Source organism: Columba livia, chromosome 2, assembly GCF_036013475.1.
Source record: "Columba livia isolate bColLiv1 breed racing homer chromosome 2, bColLiv1.pat.W.v2, whole genome shotgun sequence".
In the NCBI taxonomy this organism is placed as follows: domain Eukaryota; kingdom Metazoa; phylum Chordata; class Aves; order Columbiformes; family Columbidae; genus Columba; species Columba livia.
The window spans coordinates 111,297,901-111,319,394 of record NC_088603.1 but is presented as its reverse complement, the minus strand read 5'-3'; the positions used below and the strand labels follow the sequence as shown (position 1 = coordinate 111,319,394).

Here is a 21,494-nt window from a genome sequence, read left to right as displayed (position 1 = left end):
GGTTTTGATAATAACAATCTGCTATAGAATTAGTATGATACAGTGCTATGAAATGGTAAAAGATATTAGCAAAATGCAGTGAACATGAGGATCAAATTCTTCACTAGATACAATTGACATTTGTTTAATCTGAGAGTAGAGAAGCATCCAAGAAAATATACTGGAATATATGATTAGAAATGCTAGCAATGAAGGGACTGTATCATCTGGTTGTCACTTGTCTAGTAACATTCCTTATTTCTTTTCAATGTTACATTCAACCGCTGTAGAATTGCAGGCTGGACGAAGTGGACTTAACTCTGATTTAATACCTTGTGTATCTGTGTCTTAATCCTGAATCATGACTTTTGGCCCTGTCAGTTTAGTGGTCTTTCCTCTAAGGTTACTTATTCAGAGATGGTGTCTTTGATGACAGGCAGCAGAACTAGAGTTCATCATAAGCTTGTGCCTCACTGTCAAATTCTTCTTACCTCTGTTCCTGGCAGGCATGCTATGAGATCAGTTAAATACTTGTGTTTCTGGCTTTTAATTCAATCTCTAAACTCCTAGGAGCACTCTTTCTTTTAGAAAGTAGACTTTAGGATCAGCTTAATGCAGCAGATACCACTATTCCACAGCTGATGCTGGTTCCTGCATCAGAGGAACAGAGGCTTCTGCAGCTCAGCTGTGTCAAGATTCCAGGAGCATCTGAGTGGCAACACATTAAGAGGTGATATGAAGTTTTCTAACTTGCCTCTCAGCTGTGGCTCTCCTCCCTTTGGAGGCACAAAATAAGAGTTCAGGAAGCCAGGGACCCAATTTGTAATCCTTGGGAATCTATGTGTGTTGAAGACCTTGATGTAACATTAAGTCCTCAACACCTTTTTTCCCAGGAGGCAAGTTAGCTGAGGCTCAAATCCAGCGTTCTGACCCAGCTTGATATGCAATGCAAATGTATCATTATCTATAATTCCTTCTGTCATATCCAGCCAAAAAACAATCCCATCTGGGAAGGCAGTTGATAAGACCTTTGTTTATTTAGTCTTTTTAGCCTCTCAGGCCATGTACAGCAACATAATGTATTTGTATATAAAGGCGCTTTCATTGAAGAGATTACAACTAACTCAAAAAGCTATTTGAGAATGGCTTTTTGTATAATTATAGAGATCTGTCTTGTCTTTGAAGGCACTTGAGGTTCCAAGGCTTTCTAAGGCTGATTTTGGCAGCTGTAGCTAAAGGAGACTCCCAAATAAGGGTGCAGTTTTGCTTTTAACAGAGCTGAGGTTTCTGTGTGGCTAGTCCAAGTGTATGGAGTGAACTTCTCCAGAAACTGAGGATCACTGCAGACATGCACCAAGTATGAGGTGCGTTTCTGTGACTTTGGTCATTCTGAGAAACTCTTAGTTATAGGTGTAGTTACAACATAGGAACTCCCTAAAACATTATCAAAACAAGGCACTCTGCATCATATACTTGTACCTCCAGAAAAGAAAACTGGAATGTATGTGCCAATGTGTACCCATACTAATAAATGTTCTCCTATGAAATGGACTATGGTGGTCAGTGTAATATAAATGAACCTATATAGAGTTGAATATGCAATTATGACAACCTTGACATTAGTACCTGTAGTTTACTAGCTGTCCACAAATGTCCAGAATTAAAGCTCCCAACCTTTTAGAAAAATTTGAAAAACAGACAGTAGGTAGAGATTACCCATTAGCAGCCCTTGTAGGAAAGTATGTATTGCTCATTGGCACCACTGTCCGTAGCATCACTGTCTACCAGCTGGTTTCTCTCAAGTTTTCCTGTCCTTGGCACAGTCACAAATGGTTTTCATCTATTTAATGTCAATTGGTAGCATGGATGCTATTACACAGTCTTACAGCTTCCATAACAATTTTGCAATTTCTTCTTTTTCTAGAGCATATGTCTGATTAGATGTTGTTCAGCCACAAGATCCTTAACAGATTGTTCCAAACTCTGTTTTTTAATGCATCCTGACAAGACGGATGCTGCCTTAAATCTTACCCTAGATAAAATGCAGAAAACAAGGTAGAATTGTTCCTACTCTATATGAAATACAAAGAGGAAAAGCCATGGCCTGTTCTAGAAATGGGTAAAGCTTTGGGGTTTTGTTTTACAAGTTAAGCATTCCAGGGAATCTTGCATCTTACTCCTTCTCAAACAAAATAAGAATAAACAATTTTTTTAATGTTACTGGCAAAACAGATAAAATGCTGTACGTTGTAAAAATAATCTCATTAACCAGTTCAAGAGTGCCACAAGTCATCCTCTTGGAGAAATGTCTGAAATCTTTGTTAGAGACTCCATCTTCTCTAAACTTCCTAAGCATTCATAAGTCAGTGCTATCCCTTGAATTAAACACTGCAGCGATCTTCTAGGTGCCCTGTGGCCTTCCTTAGTAGGTGAAGTTCTTTTTATAGCAGCAGAAGCACAGGCATCTTGTCTTCCATTTATGTTTTATGGGAGTTCTTTGCCAGTGGTGTGCACTCTGGAACACTGTAAGGTAGAATGAAAACTCCTTTATCTTTCACTATATTCAGCCTTCACCACTTGTCCAAGTTACCCAACTTTGTACACCTTCTGAGTAAGAGAAGGAAGTAGCTACTCAGATTTCATGTGAATTCAAGCCAAATTATTAAATTTGGAGAAAATTTGTTGTTGTTGCAGATTTAAACATGTCTATGCACTGTTTCAGTAGCTTTATGAAAATTCATTGAGCGGCAAGTGAAATGAGGTAGATGTGCAGATTTCTGAACAACTCTGCAAAGTTACTGCCAGCTAGTAGAGACAAACTCTTGCAGGAGACTTTCCTGGTCTAAGCTTCAAAAAGCCTAATTCTAGTTCTTTAGAAACTTCCATGGTATTCTTACTAAAGGAGGAATATTATGAAGGAGTACTAAAATACATCATGCCTTAACAGGATTCTCTAACTAGTTTGGAGGACTACTCAGAATTTGAACTGCTTGTGTACTTGTCACTTTAATATTGACTCACTTTTGCTTGGGTGTATGGTTTTGATTTTTTTTAGGGATAAAATGATTCCAGAGAGAGTGGGAACTTACTGTATCCAGTTTACCTTTGCAATGGATAAGACAAATATGCTCAGCAGTGACCAGGTTTGAATCTATAATTAATTAATTATGTGTAGCCAAGAACGTGTAACACAGAATCATCTTGGAGAATATTATGATACTTTCTAGATTCAGAAAGCTAATACTTCAACTTGCAAGGTTTGCAAAAAAAACCTTTTTTTTTTTTTTTTTGGTAGTTACTGATTTCAAACTGTTGATTATCGAAGTATGTTTTCATTTGCTATTACTAAGCAGAATTTTCGTAGAATAACAAAGCTGCATAATTTGCAACCTTGTAGAACTGTTTTATGGTCATGCTAATCTGTTTCAAGATTGCCAGCAGATTTCCCATGCATTTTTTTCAGTGTTTTTGAGCAACCCATGTGTGCAGGTGAATTTCAGTGAATTATGTCAGTCTTTATTTTATTTTGTTTTATTTTATTCTTCCTCCTTTTTCTGCTAGATTATAGTTGAAGTTGTACCTAATGACCCTGTGTGCTTGTTACCTGATTATTTACCAGCTACTCCAGCAGTTTCCAATGTTCGAACTCTTACTAGCCGTACACTGGTCAAGGATTTACGCCTCCATGTAATGGTAACTATACTTTAATACAAAATCATAATTAGGGAAATATGTAACACTGTTAAAAATATGTCGAATTTTGCTGTAAGTCATTACTGCTATCTCTTTGCAGATTAACTTCACAAAAAAAAGATGTAAATCAGTGATTTCCAGTATATGACAGGTGTAACTTGTTTTATTTACATACAGATGACCAAAACTAAAATGTGTAATTCTTGCTGTCTGGCATCTCAACAGAAACCGTTTGTCATTGCCACAGTAAAAATATGTTTCAAGAATAGATTCTAGTGGGAAAACACTTGTATACACAGCAGATGTTTCTCTCCATGATTTTTTTTGCAGGACATGGTTTCTCTTAGATATCTTGTGTTACAAAAAATGTTTCATGAACTCTGAATGTTCACAAGCATGCAGGGAGATCATTTACCAGTTACTGCCATGGGCAAAACAGACTCAGCTTATGAAACAGTAATTTATTGCCACTTAAAATAGGTTTGAGTATTGGGGAAAAAAAGACCAAAAAATTAAAGCAACACCTTCCACCCCACCCTTTCCCAATCTCAGCTTTGCTTCAGACTCCTCTACCTCTCCCACGTGGTGCAGGGGGATGGGGAATGGGGGTCATGGCCAGACCAATAACAGCTCCACTGTGCTGCTCCTTCCTCTTCACAGTTTTCCTGCTCTAGTGTGGGTCCCTCAGTTGGCCACAGTCCTTCATGAACTGCTCCAGCATGAGCTCTCTTAACAGGTGTGCAGTCCTCCACAGGCTGCTGTGTGGAGATCTGCTCCGCTATGGTCCTTCATGGGCTGCAGTGAAATCCATGCTCCACCATGGTTTCCCTGCAGGCTGAAGGGAAATCCCTGCTCTGGCACCTGGAATGCCTCCCAACCCTCCTCCTCCTCACACCTTGCTGTTTCTCTTATCTTTTTTTTTTCCTTCCCTCTCTTCTCCTCTGCCTGTGCATTTTTTTCCCTTTCTTAAATATATTTTCCCAGAGGAACCCCCAATTTGTCGGAGGGGCTCAGTTGTTCCCTGCAGTGGGTTGGTTGGAGCTGACTGTGTCCGGCACAGAGCAGCTCCAGGTTCTCCTCACAGACAGCACCCCTGCAACCCCCCCGCTGCCAGCACCTTGCCACACAAACACAATGCAATGCATAAATGGATTATTTTATTTGTTTCATGTTACAAACTAACTTTTTTGTCTTTTTAATCACAGGACAAATACAACAACCACACTGGAATTGATCTAGTTGGCAAAATAATAGCAAAAATTAAGAGCCCATGTGAAGATGATGTTATAGAGATCCCACAGTTTCAGGGGAAAGTCAGTACACTTGAGTTTCCATTTGACAGAGGATCAGCTGCAATTGTAAGTCTGACTGAAATACACAGCTCCATGAGTAATGAATCCAATGAGGCCTATTTTCCTGCAGTTTCAAAGTTGGTCTTACACCTCATTGTGTGTTTTGGATGGTTAGCATATATTGCAGCCTTCCCTTACTGATAAACACAAATTATTTCTTCTCTGTTTGGTTGCTGATTTTCAAAAAACCCAAAGAAAATGGCATTCTTTAAACTGGTTATCCTTGTCAAGCAAGGGAAGTTTACAAGTGCATTCAAAAACTCAGTTAATGACTGGGACATACAGGGGGATCCAGGATAAGTCTTATCCTCATTTGAATTTCACATCTAAATAACACTTCACTAATTTGTAGTTAAACTATTAATATTAGCTGTATTTTATATTTTTATTTATAGTACTATCTGGCTGTAATATCTTAAGATTATTTAGTCTGACCTCTTCATCTGTATGTAATTAAATTTTACCAAGTTCTCTTTACATTTTGTCAAGCTAACTGGGCTTATATATACTTTGCAGAAAGGCATCCTGTCCTCATTTGAAGAATTAAAGATAAAACTGGCACTTTATGCTTTATTTCAGCCATTAGTGCTCTTGACTGTTAAAAATGCTTGCTTTATTTCGGTTTGAATCTCCGACTGTAGTAGGATGCATGCCTCTGAGAGTACTGCATATTCTAGTCAGGTCATCATAGTCCCTTTCTCTTCAACAAATGAGGATTGAATTTTTGATACCTATGAGTTCCATTTGTAACAGTTGTTACAAAGTATAATGTAAAAGACAGGAGCTAGAAAGTGCACATGCACAAAACCAGAAACTGTTCAAAACACACCAAAAAAACCCAGCTGAGCGTAGAGCTGCACATTTGTTCTGAGTGTGGTGATCACAATATCTCTCTTAAAAGCCTACACAGAACTTTTGTGAATACGACTGCTCATGTGAGAGAGATGTATACATATATATATATATATTTCTTTTTAAGTTGCTGAAGTATCATATAAGAATTGCAGAGCAGAAGTATACCCTTACTTCATTTGGTTCCTCTGGTTGTTACATGTTTTACTATCCTGAAATCTATGGAAATCTTCACACACTTAGGTGTGCTGAAGGGAGGATGCAGCTTTTTAATGAAATTTTGTCAGCGACATTTTCTAACTCATTCGTTGAAAGCGGCTTCCCAGCAGACCAGTATCAGTGTGTGCCAGGTGGAGGAAGACACTGCCTTATAGCAATAAATACAAAATCTCCCAGTACATCTTGGAAATCACCACAACAGAACCCCAGTAGAATCACTAAAATCCACAGATCCAACGCAGACACTTCTTTGTAATATATTTTATTCAGTACATCAGCTCCTTTTATGGAACTACATAGATGAAACTTAGTGATACACATTCTCATAAATCAATTGGTGTCCAATTCTGGGCCCGTCAGTTCAAGAAGGACAGGGAACTGCTGGAGAGGGTCCAGCGTAGGGCAACAAAGATGATGGAGTGGAGCATCTCCCTTATGAGGAAAGGCTGAGGGAGCTGGGTCTCTTTAGTTTGGAGGAGACTGAGGGGTGACCTCATTAATGTTTATAGATATATAAAGGGTGAGTGCCATGAGGATGGAGCCAGGCTCTTCTCGGTGGCAAACAATGATAGGACAAGGGGTAATGGGGTCAAGCTGGAACACAAGAGGTTCTGCTTTAATTTGAGAAAAAACTTCTCAGTGAGGGTGACAGAGCACTGGAACAGGCTGCCCAGGGAGGTTGTGGAGTCTCCTTCTCTGGAGACATTCAAAACCCACCTGGACATGTTCCTGTGTGACCTCACTTAGGCGTTCCTGCTCCAGCAGGGGGATTGGACTAGATGATCTTTTGAGGTCCCTTCCAATCCCAAACATACTGTGATACTGTGATATTTTCACTGAACAATCTGTCAAACTCTGATCTGCTCTGATCCATATGGGAAAGTCACAAAATGTGTATGAGAAGCTAGAAAAATAAAATGCATCGACTGAATAGAGGTATCAGATAAAATGAATACACCAATTGATTTATGATGCACTCTGGGTTTCTCTTGTTCCTCAACCATGTTTCAGGAGTAATAAATTAGCTGGTTTGTGAACTCATTTTTCTCAAGTAGGTGGGGTGGGAAAACGTGCAAAAGTGTAGGTAAAGGGTCAGTTATATCCACAGGTCTAATAAAATACTACTTTTCTCTACAAATCTTGTCTTTGACACTTATGGTAGAAATTTCAACAGATGTTTAAACTTCATGCTGTTGAGGGAAGTAATAACCCCCAGAGAGTGGACTCTGACAGTTCAGATAAAATTACTGGGTAGTTTCTCAGACACCTCAGAGAGGACAAATGCAGAAATAACTTTTTTTTTAATCTCCATGTGCTAGTAATGTGTTGTTGAGCCATTGTGACCTAAATACTCTGCATTTTCTTCAGTGACTAAGCTAACAACCTATGTAATGGGGGTGGCATATTTGAGATTTTTTTTGTTTGATTTGTTTTGGATTTTTTTTTTTTTTGTAAGCATATGCTTTTGCTTTTTATGTATATATTCCTGGTTTGTTGGGTCGGTGAGGTTTGCATTTTTCTGCTTTCTTATTACTGTGATCTGATGAGATCCCTGTGCTTTTGACAGTACCTTATGTTCCCTAGTCTTCCATCAGGAGTAATTCCGTTTCAGTGGATTTACATATGTCTTCCCCTCTTCGGGAAGTTTTCAGTTGTCTCGTTTATAGTGAGTTCTCTGACTTCAGACAGCTCACAAAACTCATGTGTAAAGGGTTTGTTGGTTGTGATGCAATGTACTTTTCCTATGACTAGTAATGAGGAGGCGAAGGGACACACTAGTGTTTTTGCAAGTATCTTGAAATTGTTCAGTCTTGTTAATAAATATAATTGTGTGCAATTAGCATCAATGTAATGAAGCTCATAATCTGATGTGTTTACCCTTACACTGAGGTTCAGGAATGCTAGACTTGTTTAATGAAGGAAAAATGTTTGTGTTTTTATTAGCATAAATTTTCTAAGGAAAAGATATTTCCACTACAGACTTTTGATTAAATATGTAGCTGCAATATTTTTGAAAGCCATGAAGACCATCTTTGAAGGTTATATATCTATCTCTTCTTTTAGGCTGCAACCACCTCTCTCTTGATTTGGCCAGTTGAGTAGCAATTTCTACATGTTAAAGGTGGAAACAGTATGAGTTTTATAAGCATTATTCATTTTATGCATGATACCTTTCCCAAAGTAACAGCACATTTAGATATTACCTATACTAATTTTATTTCTGTTTACCATTCTTTATGGTTTTATAATACTTCTGTGTATGTAAAGAAAGGGGAAGGATTTAGTTTGCCTTTTCAATAACGAATTGATAAGAAATGGGATCTTCATGTTAATGTTTGGATATGTGTTGTTCATTCATTTGGGACCTGCTGTCTACTTCCATGGTAACAGCAGTAACTTTAACTCAGCACTGGGAATAGTTTGTTTTTCCTTCTCTGTGTTTATGGATTGGGTGTTTCTTTTTAATGTTCTGTTTGCATTTGTTCCCACACTGAATGAAGTACATCTGAGGAAATCCTGCTTGTGGGACAGTGCGGAGAATGCTTTTTTCTAAGCACGTCTCTTAAATGTAACATATATCCAAAAATAATAAGACTCTTTAAACAGGTAAAATGACAATCTTAATTGCTAAATAATGAAATAGTTACTGCTAAATCTTTGTATTTTACTTCTTTTTGTTACATATAAAAGGCATTTCCAAGCCAGTACTTAAATCTGTAGTAATATTGTATAGATACGTAAGTAACTTGTAAGATTTAGTATTTGAAGAATGTTTATTTTATTTTGTGTTACCTCAAGTGTGAACATAAACTTACGTATATTTGTTTGGTTGTTGTGTTTTTGTTTTGTTTTGTTTTTTATTAGAATCTAGTGCTGGCTGAAAATAGTCCTGGAAGAGATAGCACTGAATATGTTCTTGTATTTGAGCCAGATCTGCTAGGTTTGAAAAAACCTTTGGAACCATACCGTCTGTCATTTATGTTTTACAATGGTATGTTTCAGTTACTCTCAAATGCTTGCTGTTCCTTAGAGCCAACTATTTTTAGGTCCATTATTTTTCTTCAGAACTGTGTAATAGCTTAGTAGATTTTTCCTGATGTTTAAACCAACTAAATATGTTGTATTTTCTTCTGAAAATGTCTATTTATTTCTGTAGATTTCAAGAAGCAGCAGCAGATGGCAGCACTTACAAAGGAGAGAGACCAATTATCTCAGTCCATAGGTGTTTACAGAAATTGGCTTGATACTACTAATCAGCTTACAACTGAATTGAAACGTAAGTTTGATCAAATATATAAATAAATTTCCTGGAAATTAAACTTTTTTTTTTCCTGTAGTCATTTTGAGAATATGAGAGAGGGATAAAAATTGCTGTTGAAATCATGAGATACAGTAATTAGAGGGAAGCAGAAGGGAATGTATGTTAGCATTAGCAGGGAAGCATCTAGTTATTTGGATGGGCCTATCTATAAAGGGTCTTGATTTGAGGTAGAGTGTATTAGGTCAGAACTGTCAAAAGGAGGAATAAAACATTGAAGTTAATGATCTGATTCTCCTTTTTCCATGACTGCCTTGCACTGCCATCTTTGCAACGGATGTGGGAATGCTCATCTATCTGGAAATAAAACAGTTGCCTAAAAACAATTTTAGGGAGTGAGCTGTAGATAATTCTCTCTTAAAAAGTTTGGTTTGCATTTTCAAAATGTTACTTGGCCCCAACATTTGATGCTGTGTACGTTATTCAGAAGTGTTGTGTAGCTATTCATTATGTTTTTCAGCAAACATGATCCTTTATAGTGTGTTAAACAACAGAGCAGAGTGAGGGCAGTTTTTTATGGAAATGGGAGAGATGAAGGAAATGTTTTCTTTGCATTATTTTTTTGCTTGAGTCATCCTGTCTGTTTATCAGAAGGTTTGTTCTAATTGATGCATTTTGAATTTTTGTTTTAAGTATTCACTCAGTGTAAATAAAGCATGCTGGATTAGAAGATGCTGCTGTTTCTTGTGATTTTAGTACAGGCCTATGTTTCTGTTACTTGCTTACTGTATGTTTCCATTATGGATGCAAATTTCCGAATTCCAGTGTGAAAGGCAAGTTTTGTTTCATATTTGCAGATTATTGCACATCTCTGGAGAGCAAGCTAGAGCACAGCATTATACTTCATGCGTAAATAATATTTCCAAATATAAACCTGTTTGAATAGAGTGGAAAGCAACTCACTTGTTTTCTTGTTTGTTTTCAAAATTGTTTCAGTTCAGATATGAAAGTTGAGGAAATAGTGTCCGGAAAGTGGTGTCCCATGTAAGAGACAAAAGAGGGTAGTGCCACCAACCACTTTTCCCTTCCCTCTTGCTATTTTGCCTGTAGGGGAACCATTTGAAAAAATAATTTAGGTTGGAAACAGAAAAGAACATTCTCAGACTGATGTTAGGAGTAGCTCTATTGCTTCCTGAAGCTGAAGGATATGGCAGCTGCTGAAATTGCTTAGAAGCTGGACAAATCTTGAGATCTTTGTGGACAGATCGTGATATTCTGTGCTGAAATTGAGAACTAGATTGGATCAGCTGTGGGTGGCGTAATTCTGAGAAGTTGTGAGAAATTCTGTAAGAAGCGTGCCATTGCTTTCTAACATTTCCTTACTCTCTGTTGATTTTACTGGTTTCAGGTCAGGTTAAACAGGCTGAAACAAGAGAAACTCACCTGAAGAGTGAACTGAAAAAACACCAAATTGAATTACCACAGACAAACACAGTATGGCTTCTTTCTTACTAGACTCCATACATCTTAAACATACATCTGATCTTAATATTAAATTGATATCATTATATAACATTATTGAAACACACTGGTATATAAACAAGCACCTGTTACTGAAATCCTAAAAATGTAAACCATGAGGAAGATTTCTGTATCGTTGCCAAACTCAATTTTTTTGTTTGTTTGGGGGTTTGGTGTGTTGTTTTATTGGGAGTTGTTGTTGTTTGGTTGGCTTTGGTTTAGTTTGTATGTTTGTTTGTTTTTCTGTTCTGCTAATATAACTATCTCTCAAACTGGTAGAGAAATACAAAAAACTTCTCTTTTATATCCCGGGCTTGGTTTTGCCTTTCTGCTAAGGCTACCAGTTGTGTTACTGGTACTGCTAGTTTTAATAATGGGGTTTTGCAGGCTGATCAATATACACGGGATGTATTCTGACAAAAGTAAACCAAAGGAAAACACTTATTTTCAGAGAGTTAGAATTTCATTTGTTACTGCTGAAGTTGTGGTAAAAGGAAGTTTGAAAGATTCAGGGCAATGTACGCCGTTGCTAATTTCCCAGAAAAATCCAATTATGTTTTAAAGAAACTTTGAAAATAAAGTTTTCAAACTACTGACATTTTGTGGGGAAAAAATTGTAAACAATCAGTTATCTTCAGATCAAATAAAAATAAGTGTTGCAGTCATTAATCACAAATCAGTAGGATTAAATTATACATGTTCTGCAATCGTGATGTCCAAGTTCCCTTTGCTGGGTAAATTTTTCAGGCCTAGACGTAGTCCCCTTCTAAAATGGTTACTTTTTGTATGTTTGTGGTTGTCTCTTCCTGCTGATTTAAACTTTCTTCAGTTTTGGCTCTGTTCAAGCTCTGGTGGCTCTTCATGAAAAGTTCACTGAAGTCTTTGTGACTTTTTCATTACTATTTTCTTTAAAGTTCGTACTCATAATTGCAGTGTACATCCTTTTGCTCTCCTCGAAGTTTTTATGCAGTGGTCCTCTATATATTAAGAGCCTGTCTCAGATTATTGAATGTTTTTTGTTAGGAATTTGATTGGCAACTGGTAAAGTGACTACTTCTGCAGCTCGGCCCAATGATACATGCTTGCTAACTTCAAATTTTAATTCTCAGCTTCAGTATGTGGATTCTGTTATAAAACAAAAGATGTTGGATCAAGAAAGAGTGATGAAACAGCCAAGGCGAACTTGTACCCTCCCAAACTATCCAAAAGGCAACCAGGATATTTTAGGCAAGGTGAGTTTTCTCTCAGCTTTCCAATGAGTTTTGTTGGTTCCAGGAAGTGTTAATGATGAAAAATTAGCCAGCTAAATATGCAAGTAATTTTTGAGGAGCTATTAAAAAGAAGATAGTGTTCTCAATCCATTAGGCGACCAGCCCTTCTAACAGAGCCATCAACAGGGTCTGATTTAAGTTGCAGGATGATTGTGATTAATATGAAAAGGGGAGGTGGTCTTGGCTTCCATTTTGACTGTTCTGACTTCTGTGGTACAGATTGCACATTTAGCTCAAATTGAGGATAACGAAGCAGCAAAAGTTATCTCTTGGCATTTGGCAAGCGACATGGACTGTGTTGTCACACTCACTACTGAAGCTGCTCGTTCTATTTTTGATGAAACTCAAGGTCGACAACAAGTGTTACCCCTTGATTCTGTTTACAAGAAGACACTTCCTGATTGGAACAGGTAGAGAAAAAAACAATGAAACTTCTGCATTTGTATTATATACTTGTTCAGTTTTGGTTTGTTGTTGTTGGTTTGGGGTTTTTTTTGTCTAATCTCTTTTTTAAGTTTTACTCCTGTTTAAGATTCAAAGTATAAAGTTTCTGGAAACATAAACATCACTTGAAATGTTAACTGAAATCATAGCTTTATATCTTTTTATCTTCAACCACTGTGTGGTGTTCTTTATTTAATAGGGTGTTTCTATTAAAAAGAGAAGACAATCTACTGGTTTTTTCTTCACTTCTATGTGTTTTCCAGAGCAGGAACTTCTTTTAAATGAAGTAGTGCTTCAAAACAAATTCTAACTTCTACCAAAATCCATTTCTGGAATACATTCCCTAAAATAATCTGTAGTAATAGAAATTCATTCTGCTGTTTTGGTTTCCTGGAAGATAAAGGATAATATAATAATTCTGTGCCTGAAAATAATTTGCTTATGAAGATGACTAGTAATATCATAAAGAATGCCTTTTAGAAAAGATCTGATGCACAGATATATTTATAAGGTCTGAAATCTCAGGTGTTCTTTAAATAGTGTAGTAAAACTTGTTCATAAAACTAGTCGTATGAAATTGTTGGATGTATGTCTCATTACAAATTAGTGTTTCACCAAAGCATCTTTGGTATAACTGACATTTCAGTGAATGTGTGGATCATTTAGCACCTAATATGGAAGTGTTAAGATGCATTCAATTCAGTTTGAGATTCCTGACTAGATTGTCAGAAGCAATAATGAAATATGGACAAATTACTTTTTTCTCCCTTGCTCTCCCCTTTCTCCAACTAGGCCTTTACCTCACTTAAGAAATGGAAAAATCTGCTTCAAACCTGTTGGAAATCCTGTATTTGCCAGAGATCTGTTAACATTTCCAGATAATGTAGAGCACTGTCAAACAGGTAAATTATATTAAAGAAATTCTTCATACATTCCTTCTTTTTAATAAACAAAATACAGAAACATCACAAATCCTAATCCATTTAGTAATCTTCACTGTGATATTTGCAATTACCAGTGTACATTTCTCATGAAGTCTGGTGGTAAAAGAGGATGACGTTAGCGTTAAGTATTTGCAAACAATAGTTGTGCAAATTTCAGCAATGACATTGTCTTCTGCTTGTCCTGTTTTTATTTTCTCTGTTATCTATATTAGAGGCATTTTTTCTTTTTTTAAATTACTGCAGTGTTATCTTATTCTCAAGGTCATGTAAGCAGAAACTGGCAATCATGATATTAGTTTTATATTTTCTTATTGTGGAAGTTACTGCTTTTGTTAGTCTGTTTTCCGGTCCTATTCCTTTCAAAAATGTGTAATGCATAGATTTATACACACTCAGACCGAACTGTACATGACTATATATGTTGTGCTTAAACAGTTACAGTAAGAATAAGCTTTCAATTTTTATGTAGATTTCAGTTTAGGGAACCGTTGTCCTCTTGCTCTTTCTAACAACGTAGCACTGCCTGCCTTTTCCTACATTCTTTTTCTTAAATTAAGTAGACCTGCTCCTTTATATGAAGAGTTGGAATCTGTAATTAGTTCAATACGTTTTTCATTTTACTTCACAACTTCCTAGTATTGAAATATTCATCTCTATAAAAACAATTTTTAGTCCAGTTTATTTTCAGAAAGTTAGATATTGTCAAAGACTTTAAATTCTTCTTCATGTCCTGTGGGGGAATTTAAAAACCACATTGCTTGACATGCAAGGCTACATCAAGTTAAACTTTGTATAGAACAATATTTTATTGGCAGAAGAAAAGTCTTAAACTCAGTTGTATCATCCACCTGTGGAAGTTTTTTTTCTTTGATAGCACATTGAATATTAAGAAACATATTAAGAAACTGAGAACACAATTCGAGGAGGACTTAAAAAGATGTAATTCATGTAATTTCCTAAAACTTGGCATTTTATTATGTGTGTCTTCATAAATGTAAATAGAAGATATCAAGAGAATACTTTGGTGGAAAATAGTAAATTATGCCATAAGGCAATTAAATGTACTAAATGTTTTTCTTTATGAATTCTTTGATGAAAACAGAAGATTGCCTATTTATCTCCACCTCAGAATAAAATTTTTTTGAAAAAATATAATGGACGTGACATTTCCCCTGCACTTATGTGAAAAGCTGTAATAATAATGGCTCAGAATTGATTTTTCAAAACTTAAGTTATTTTGTAGCAGAGAAATTTCATGGTTCAAAAAATTAAATTTTTCAGTGTTTGCAATGCTCTTGGGTGACACTATCATTGTAGATAACTTGGATGCTGCCAACCATTACCGAAAAGAGGTATGTTTCAATTATTCTTTATATTTTTTAAAGCAAATATATTGCGTAGCTATCTATTAAATACATTACAAACCTAGAATAATTGCCAAGATTAATGCTGCATTAGCTATAACAGTGCATATTGTCTGTAAGCCTCAATGGACTTACGAGTGAATGAAATCGTTATTATTGGCATTGACAAAATTACCTCTGTTAAACAAATTCCATTATGTTAATGTTGCCATGAAGCATAAGACCATGTTTTTATGGACAAGCATCTGTAGTTTTGCTGCTAAATGCAAATTCTTTACTACTTTCCTAGTCCCTGTATGTATAATAAAACACAGGAGTCTGAGGCACATGAAATTTCAGATCCACTCAAATGACTAAGATCTTGATGGGGAACTTACTAGACCTTTCTGTGACCCATTTTATTTAGGTTTAATGGGACACATTTAGCAGTCAAGAGTCTCTGAGGAAGTCCTGACACTGGGTGCTTTCTGTTTCAGCTTATGAGGCTGTTAGAATTGAAATAATGATTCAGCATCAGGATGTAGAACTGTATTGATTAAACATTAATCTCTTGGGCCTGGATATTCTTATTTTTTCCGCTCTGCAGAAGTATGTGAAATTGTACTGCAAGGTGTTTCTTGAGAGAACAACAAATTAACAGGGAACCTCTGGTGACATCTAAAATGGGTTGCTTGTTTCATTCTTTCACAGTTCAGCAGGCATTTCCTGCTCTGGGCCTGACCAGCTCTTTTACTCTGTGATTCCATTCCCTTTTTATTGGCTACCACTAGCTGGTAACCTGGGAACAAGGACTGTCTTGAATGTTTCCAGAGAGTGTCTCGAATTTTTCCAAAGAGTGTCTCAGATACATGGATATAGTCATAGTAAAAAAAAAAAAAAAAATTTTTGTTATTTTTTGTGTTATAACCATCTCAGTGTCCATTAAGTGAACAAATAGCTACCATTTTTCAACTGTGAAAACTATGTGCGTCTTTCATCAAAAAGTATATACTCTTTACTGTAAAATCAAACAGAAGAGGCAGGAGAGTCAGATCTCAGTTGTTGATCAGTGTCAGGAGACTGACCGTCTGTGTCTGTTCAAGAAAACGAGTTTGTATATGTAGTCATTTCTTAAAATGACATCTGGGTCATTTCACTTGGTTAGTCTGTTACCCCATTAGTTGGAGTCACCCCACTACAAGTGAGTTTCATCGACTATATGGAAGTCTTATTGAATATGTTGATAAGAAATAAATCTGGGATTGTAGATGATTAACATCTTGTTGATTAAAAAAAGCTGTCTTCATCAAATAATTGAATAAGTGTTGACATGCTCACATTTTTTATCAATGCTAATATTCATTTCCAATACTTCATAGTATATGTTGATAATTATCTTTTTCCCAGTATAGATCTAAATTTTGTTTCCAGACTTCTGTTTATATTTGAGGACACGTAAACCCTCCAAAAATTTAGTTTTCACTACCATCAGCAGTACTGTTTAATTTTAATAGATATTTTCTATTACTTGAAAGCAAAAGTCATGAAATGTCATTTCATAAAATATGTTCTCATTAGAGCACAAGCTGTGTTGTAGTTGAAAGGTACAAAGCTTCACAACAGCATTGCTGAAAACTTAGATTTTTTTTTTCCCATGGAATTACTGATTTAGTATCACTTTTTATACCTGTGTAGGTTGTAAAAATTACACGTTGCCCTACTTTGCTGACTAGGGAAGGAGACAGGATTCGCAGCAATGGAAAATTTGGAGGCCTTCAGAATAAAGCTCCTCCAATGGACAAACTCAGAGGAATGGTATTTGGAGCACCCATTCCAAAACTTTACTCTGCTTTCTCTGGACAGATAGGTGAGTTAATGAAGTCATGAAAATACAGAACTTCCAAAATTATATTGCTTGCCTGTGTTCATTATTTTCGTATGTAATACAGAAAGGAAAGCTTAAATTTAGCATAAAGTTACTTTAAGAAATATGACCTGTACAATGTCCTGATTGTGTATTTCCCTTGTCTTAAAAGCTGTAGCTATTAAGTATACTGAAATAAAAAATAATAATCATGAGAGATTCCCCTTTTTCTTAGTCTTATTGAAGAAAGAGCATAAGCAGTGGTGATCATTCAAACAGCAGGCATGAGAAGCTTGAGCTGATTGAATTCCAGCATCCTTGAAAAACAGAAGTTTCAGGTGTTTCTTCTCTGGAAACACCATACATCAATTTAGAATTTCTTACTGTGCAAGTAAGCTCTGTGAAGCAGTGGTAGAAAAATTCCTGTTCTCATCAGTCATGCACAACTTCTTCTACATTATTTCTCTAACAAGAAAGTACCTTATATTTCCTGTGGGATCACTTATGTTTCATTATGTGCTTGGATTCTTCCTTTCAGAATAAAGGTTATAAATGGAGTTAAAAGATGGCAGCTTCTGACATGTAACAGCTGACCTGACTGATTTGTAAAACATTGAAGTCTTATTCACAAATGAGGTTGTTCTTAAATACTTCATTTTCACAAGAAAGGACGTGAACTTTTTCCACTACAGTATTCTTAGAGTGTTCAGTGGATAGGGGTGAGGGGAGAATGAGAGAGAGCACACATGCACTTACTGGAGTAACCTTATGTATGAGCAGACTACTTAACATTGACCAGCTGAGGGAGAAAAAAAGAGTAAAAAGATCTTCCCTAGGCATTTTGGTAAAAATATATTACATGTAGGAAAAACATACTAAGCATTTCAGCTACAGACTGAAATATGCTGCTTTTAGCACACTTTATATTTGTCTATCAACACATTTTCAGTTGCTGAACTCGGTTACCATTACCCAGTGGGAATTAAATTGGATTTGTCTATAATTTAGTACAGGAACAATCATGGTAGAAGAAAAGAGCATGTTTTAATTTCACTTGGATAGTTACTAGACATTTAAAGGAAAATAATAGTGACATTCCATATAAACGACAGAACCTCATTTCACAAGACTTGTTTTGAACTGAATTTTAGCCTTAACATGAGTTGTGACTTGCTGCTCTTCTGTGTTTGTAGCATGAAAGTAGTCACTTAAACTATGATTACACTGACAAGGTACTTCTACAATAAACAGTACTAAGAATTTGCAGTGCATTTTGTCAGTCTGCAGTAACTATCTATGTGAATGATTTCACCCTGTGGCAAATATAAGGTAATTTAGTGTTCAGTTAAGCTTTGTGCAAGCTACCTCATATTCACCACAAAGTAAAATGAATGAGACTTGGCTAACATGCTTGAACAGTTTATTACAGAATCACAGACATATTCATTCAACACCTGAGCAAACTAAAATTCTTCCTCTTAAATGTTAAAAGAGGAACAAAGTTTGTTAGCAAAATATGCCCTTGTTTACCTGAGTGTGCTGCTGCTGTTTCCTTGTTTAAATTTCCATAGGTAGGACAAAGTGAAGCTCAGTAAACATTCTCTTGTTCCACAAGGTGGACTAGAATTCAAGTCAGTAATACAAGCTTTGGTTTCATAGCACTAAAAGTCGAACGTACTACAAATACACTTAATGGCATCAAAGATAGAAAATGGAGCTTGGAGCACACAAGCGGGATGATGTGTAAAGAAATGGCTGTTTGCCATGTAATTTTTAGAGTTCACTGGTACTTCACTGTAATCTAACATACAGGCTTGAAAAGAGGAATCAAAATATTGGATGTGATTTTTTTTTTTCAGTCTTTGCAGTCATTTTAACAACAGCCACTGACCTGCTATGAATTTGGGTGGGTTTTTTGAAGTAGTGCTTTTGAAAGACATGTTTTCTTGTGAATCTTATATATTGTCTGGATTGTATTTGATAGCCTTCTAACTCAAAATGACCACTTATTTACTGGTTTGTGTTTTATTATTTTATTCTTCAATTAGATCTTCTTCAGCAATACCGTGCGGCAGTGGTAAAACTCGATAATGTGAACCAGGAACTTGATTTACATTTGCAGACTCTTAACACTCCAGAAATGCAACAGAAAAAAAAGGAACTTGCCGAACAAGAGAAAAGCCTGAAGGAAATAGAACAAAAATTGGGTAGGTTATTGTATTACATATTTGGTGTCCTAAAGGAGGAGAACTGTTAACTGCATCCAGATGTATTCTACTCTTGCAGACTAACAAATTCATACTATGAAGGAAGGTTGTTAAAATTATTTAAGAGCTTAGAGATGTCTCATTTTAAGGACATTATAGAAAAACTGTTTGTAGTATGATGCTGTGGATATTGTCTAGGCCAGCACTGCCCTGTAATGTGGTCAGATAATAAAAATGTGGTCAGTTGATGTCTTGTGAACATGAAGCTATGATCTCACTAATACGAGATTATATAACTATTAGTCAGACTGGCTCAAAGGTAGAGAACATTGACATTTGTTTTGAAAAGACTGCGTAGTAAAGAGCTGAATTGCTTTTGCTAGGGAAACACATTCAAAACATTGTACTATTAAAAGAAACACTCCTAATTCTGCAAGGCTAGTATTTCTTAGTTAGAAATCGGGGTTTTTCTCAATATAAAATAATTTATTATATTTCAAGATATATTTTTTAAAGACCCAACATTTTCTCTGTGGCAACTGTAAATATAGCAGATGGTTTTACTTGTCATCTTTGAACTCGGTTTCAGACAAAAGGTGACTATAAAATTAATGGCATTTCTAAAGCCTTACTTCGGGAGTTTAACACTACTGTTACAGGGCCCATTTATAACCAATAGGTTTTTGTGGTTTTTATTAATTTGTTCTTACTTGCAATGTTTTCATAGGTATGACTCCATCAGATAAAGTCACTGAATCTGTGCTTCAGCCTGTAATGTTAGAATTGTGTGACACCCCCATCCCTACCAAAAGAATGCGAAGAGAAATGGTAAAAAAATTGTATAAGTAAGTCTATTGTGAATCTAGTCATTACTTTCCCATATTCTGAACTGAAACTAAAAACTAGTTTGTTTGTTTGTTTGCATGGGAGATTATTTTTTAAAATTCATACTTGTATACAATAACCAACAATGAGTAGAGTTTGCGTAAGGCTGATTTTCAAGGTAAATTTTATTTCCTTTAAAGTTTCTGCTCTTATTTAAGCTTGATATAAAGATTTGCTTGCTAATTCTGATTCTGTTTCTCTTTATGAACTGACTGATTGGCATCTTTGTGCATTTGCGTTCCCCATATTTTCTGCTATGTTCAACTCTGTTACACCTCATAAATACTTGAAATATAATAGCTCAGCCTGTAAACTTTTTAAGATTCAATGTCAAATACTGGGCAGATGAACAGAGGAAGAATTACTCTTACAGAACAGAGAAATAATCATTCTCATATAATGTCTTCTAAGGAACTGTCTGAGGTGAGGTCGTTATAAAGTATTTAACACAGTTTTCTCTTCACCTGTGTGTCTACTACATTGCCTCTGTGGCTAGTGAACATTTGTACACACACAAAAAAATCAGGGAGATATGTTAAGTCTGTATGTTTAAAATGACATGGAACTGAGTTTTCCATTTCTCATGTTTCTCCTCATGACTGCATCATTTTCTTTGCTGAACAATGGTCATAGTTTTGAAATTATTTACATCTTACTCAGTTGTGTCTTGTAAATCTCTAAGTTGTCACTACTATCTTATTACTATTTACTGCTTACTATCTTCACTATTATTTTGCTATCTCTTTATTATTTATATTTGTTATTATTTTAATTTTTTTATCCACACATAGAACTTAAGTGGTTATGTATTTAAACTAATGTTAGCCTGCTGCTATTCCTAATTTTAAGAAAATAATTCTAAGAAGCTCTGCACAAATATGGGGTTTGCAATATTTATATTAGTGGGAGCTCTGTGCTTTGCATCAATTATATCAACAAGACATAAATAAAAAATACTTAATATATACATGGTGAAAAGGTCTTGGCTTATAAGCTACTGTGCTATGGTTTTTTTTAGCTCTGAAGAGTGGATCTCCTGTACCACAAAGAAGCAGCAGCAGCAGCAAACACTGCACATGTCGCCTTCAGAACTTAATGGAACGTCACGAAAAAGAAAGGCATAGACTGATGAGACTTGCTGGAAATTGTTCTGTATTAAAAATGTGAATATGTTCAATTAAAGGAAATATTCATGTTGTATTACCCATTGCTATGAAGATTTTTATACCGATAGAAGATATAAGTGTATTTCAGTTAGTAGTAACAAAAATTTAAGTATTTAACATTGATAGCCTAATTTTTTTAGAATTAATTTTCACTTCTAAAAGCTTTCAGAGTTTTTATGTTCATGTGTGAAAAAATATATCCTTTTTTATTTATGAAAAAAATCAATCTTTTCAATAAAACTGCTTCAATAGAAAGTACTGCCAGTATAATCAATTGTAATAATTAAGTCAACAGATTGTGCCATGAAATGAGATTTTCAATTTAAAAGCATCCTTGGCTGTCTTGTGGAAGAGAACTTTCTAGATTGCTCCTTTTTTGTGCATGAGGTGTCAAGGTAATACCAATGTAAAATGGAAGGTTGGAGCAGCAATATACTGAGATTTAACCACAGCCATTTGTAAAGTCTTCAGACAGTTAACAAGAAGACAGTATCT

The 21,494-nt window shown here is 35.7% G+C and overlaps 1 protein-coding gene across 2 annotated transcripts in view; it reads left to right on the top strand.

Moving 5' to 3' along the window:
* SMCHD1 (structural maintenance of chromosomes flexible hinge domain containing 1) overlaps positions 1–21,257 on the top strand; it is an 82,547-nt gene extending 61,290 nt beyond the window's left edge. Inside the window, exons 35-48 of one of the 2 annotated variants that reach the window (XM_065053255.1) lie at positions 3,035–3,122; positions 3,541–3,672; positions 4,878–5,030; positions 8,961–9,087; positions 9,253–9,372; positions 10,763–10,848; positions 11,985–12,107; positions 12,366–12,556; positions 13,383–13,492; positions 14,816–14,886; positions 16,573–16,744; positions 18,790–18,948; positions 19,676–19,793; positions 20,852–21,257. In XM_065053255.1, coding sequence (XP_064909327.1) covers positions 3,035–3,122; positions 3,541–3,672; positions 4,878–5,030; positions 8,961–9,087; positions 9,253–9,372; positions 10,763–10,848; positions 11,985–12,107; positions 12,366–12,556; positions 13,383–13,492; positions 14,816–14,886; positions 16,573–16,744; positions 18,790–18,948; positions 19,676–19,793; positions 20,852–20,957 — 1,756 coding nt within the window. In that variant the 3' untranslated portion in view covers positions 20,958–21,257. The remainder of the gene's footprint in view (positions 1–3,034; positions 3,123–3,540; positions 3,673–4,877; positions 5,031–8,960; positions 9,088–9,252; positions 9,373–10,762; positions 10,849–11,984; positions 12,108–12,365; positions 12,557–13,382; positions 13,493–14,815; positions 14,887–16,572; positions 16,745–18,789; positions 18,949–19,675; positions 19,794–20,851) is intronic. The other variant, XM_065053254.1, reaches the window with a different exon arrangement.
* Positions 21,258–21,494: the final 237 nt, after the last annotated feature.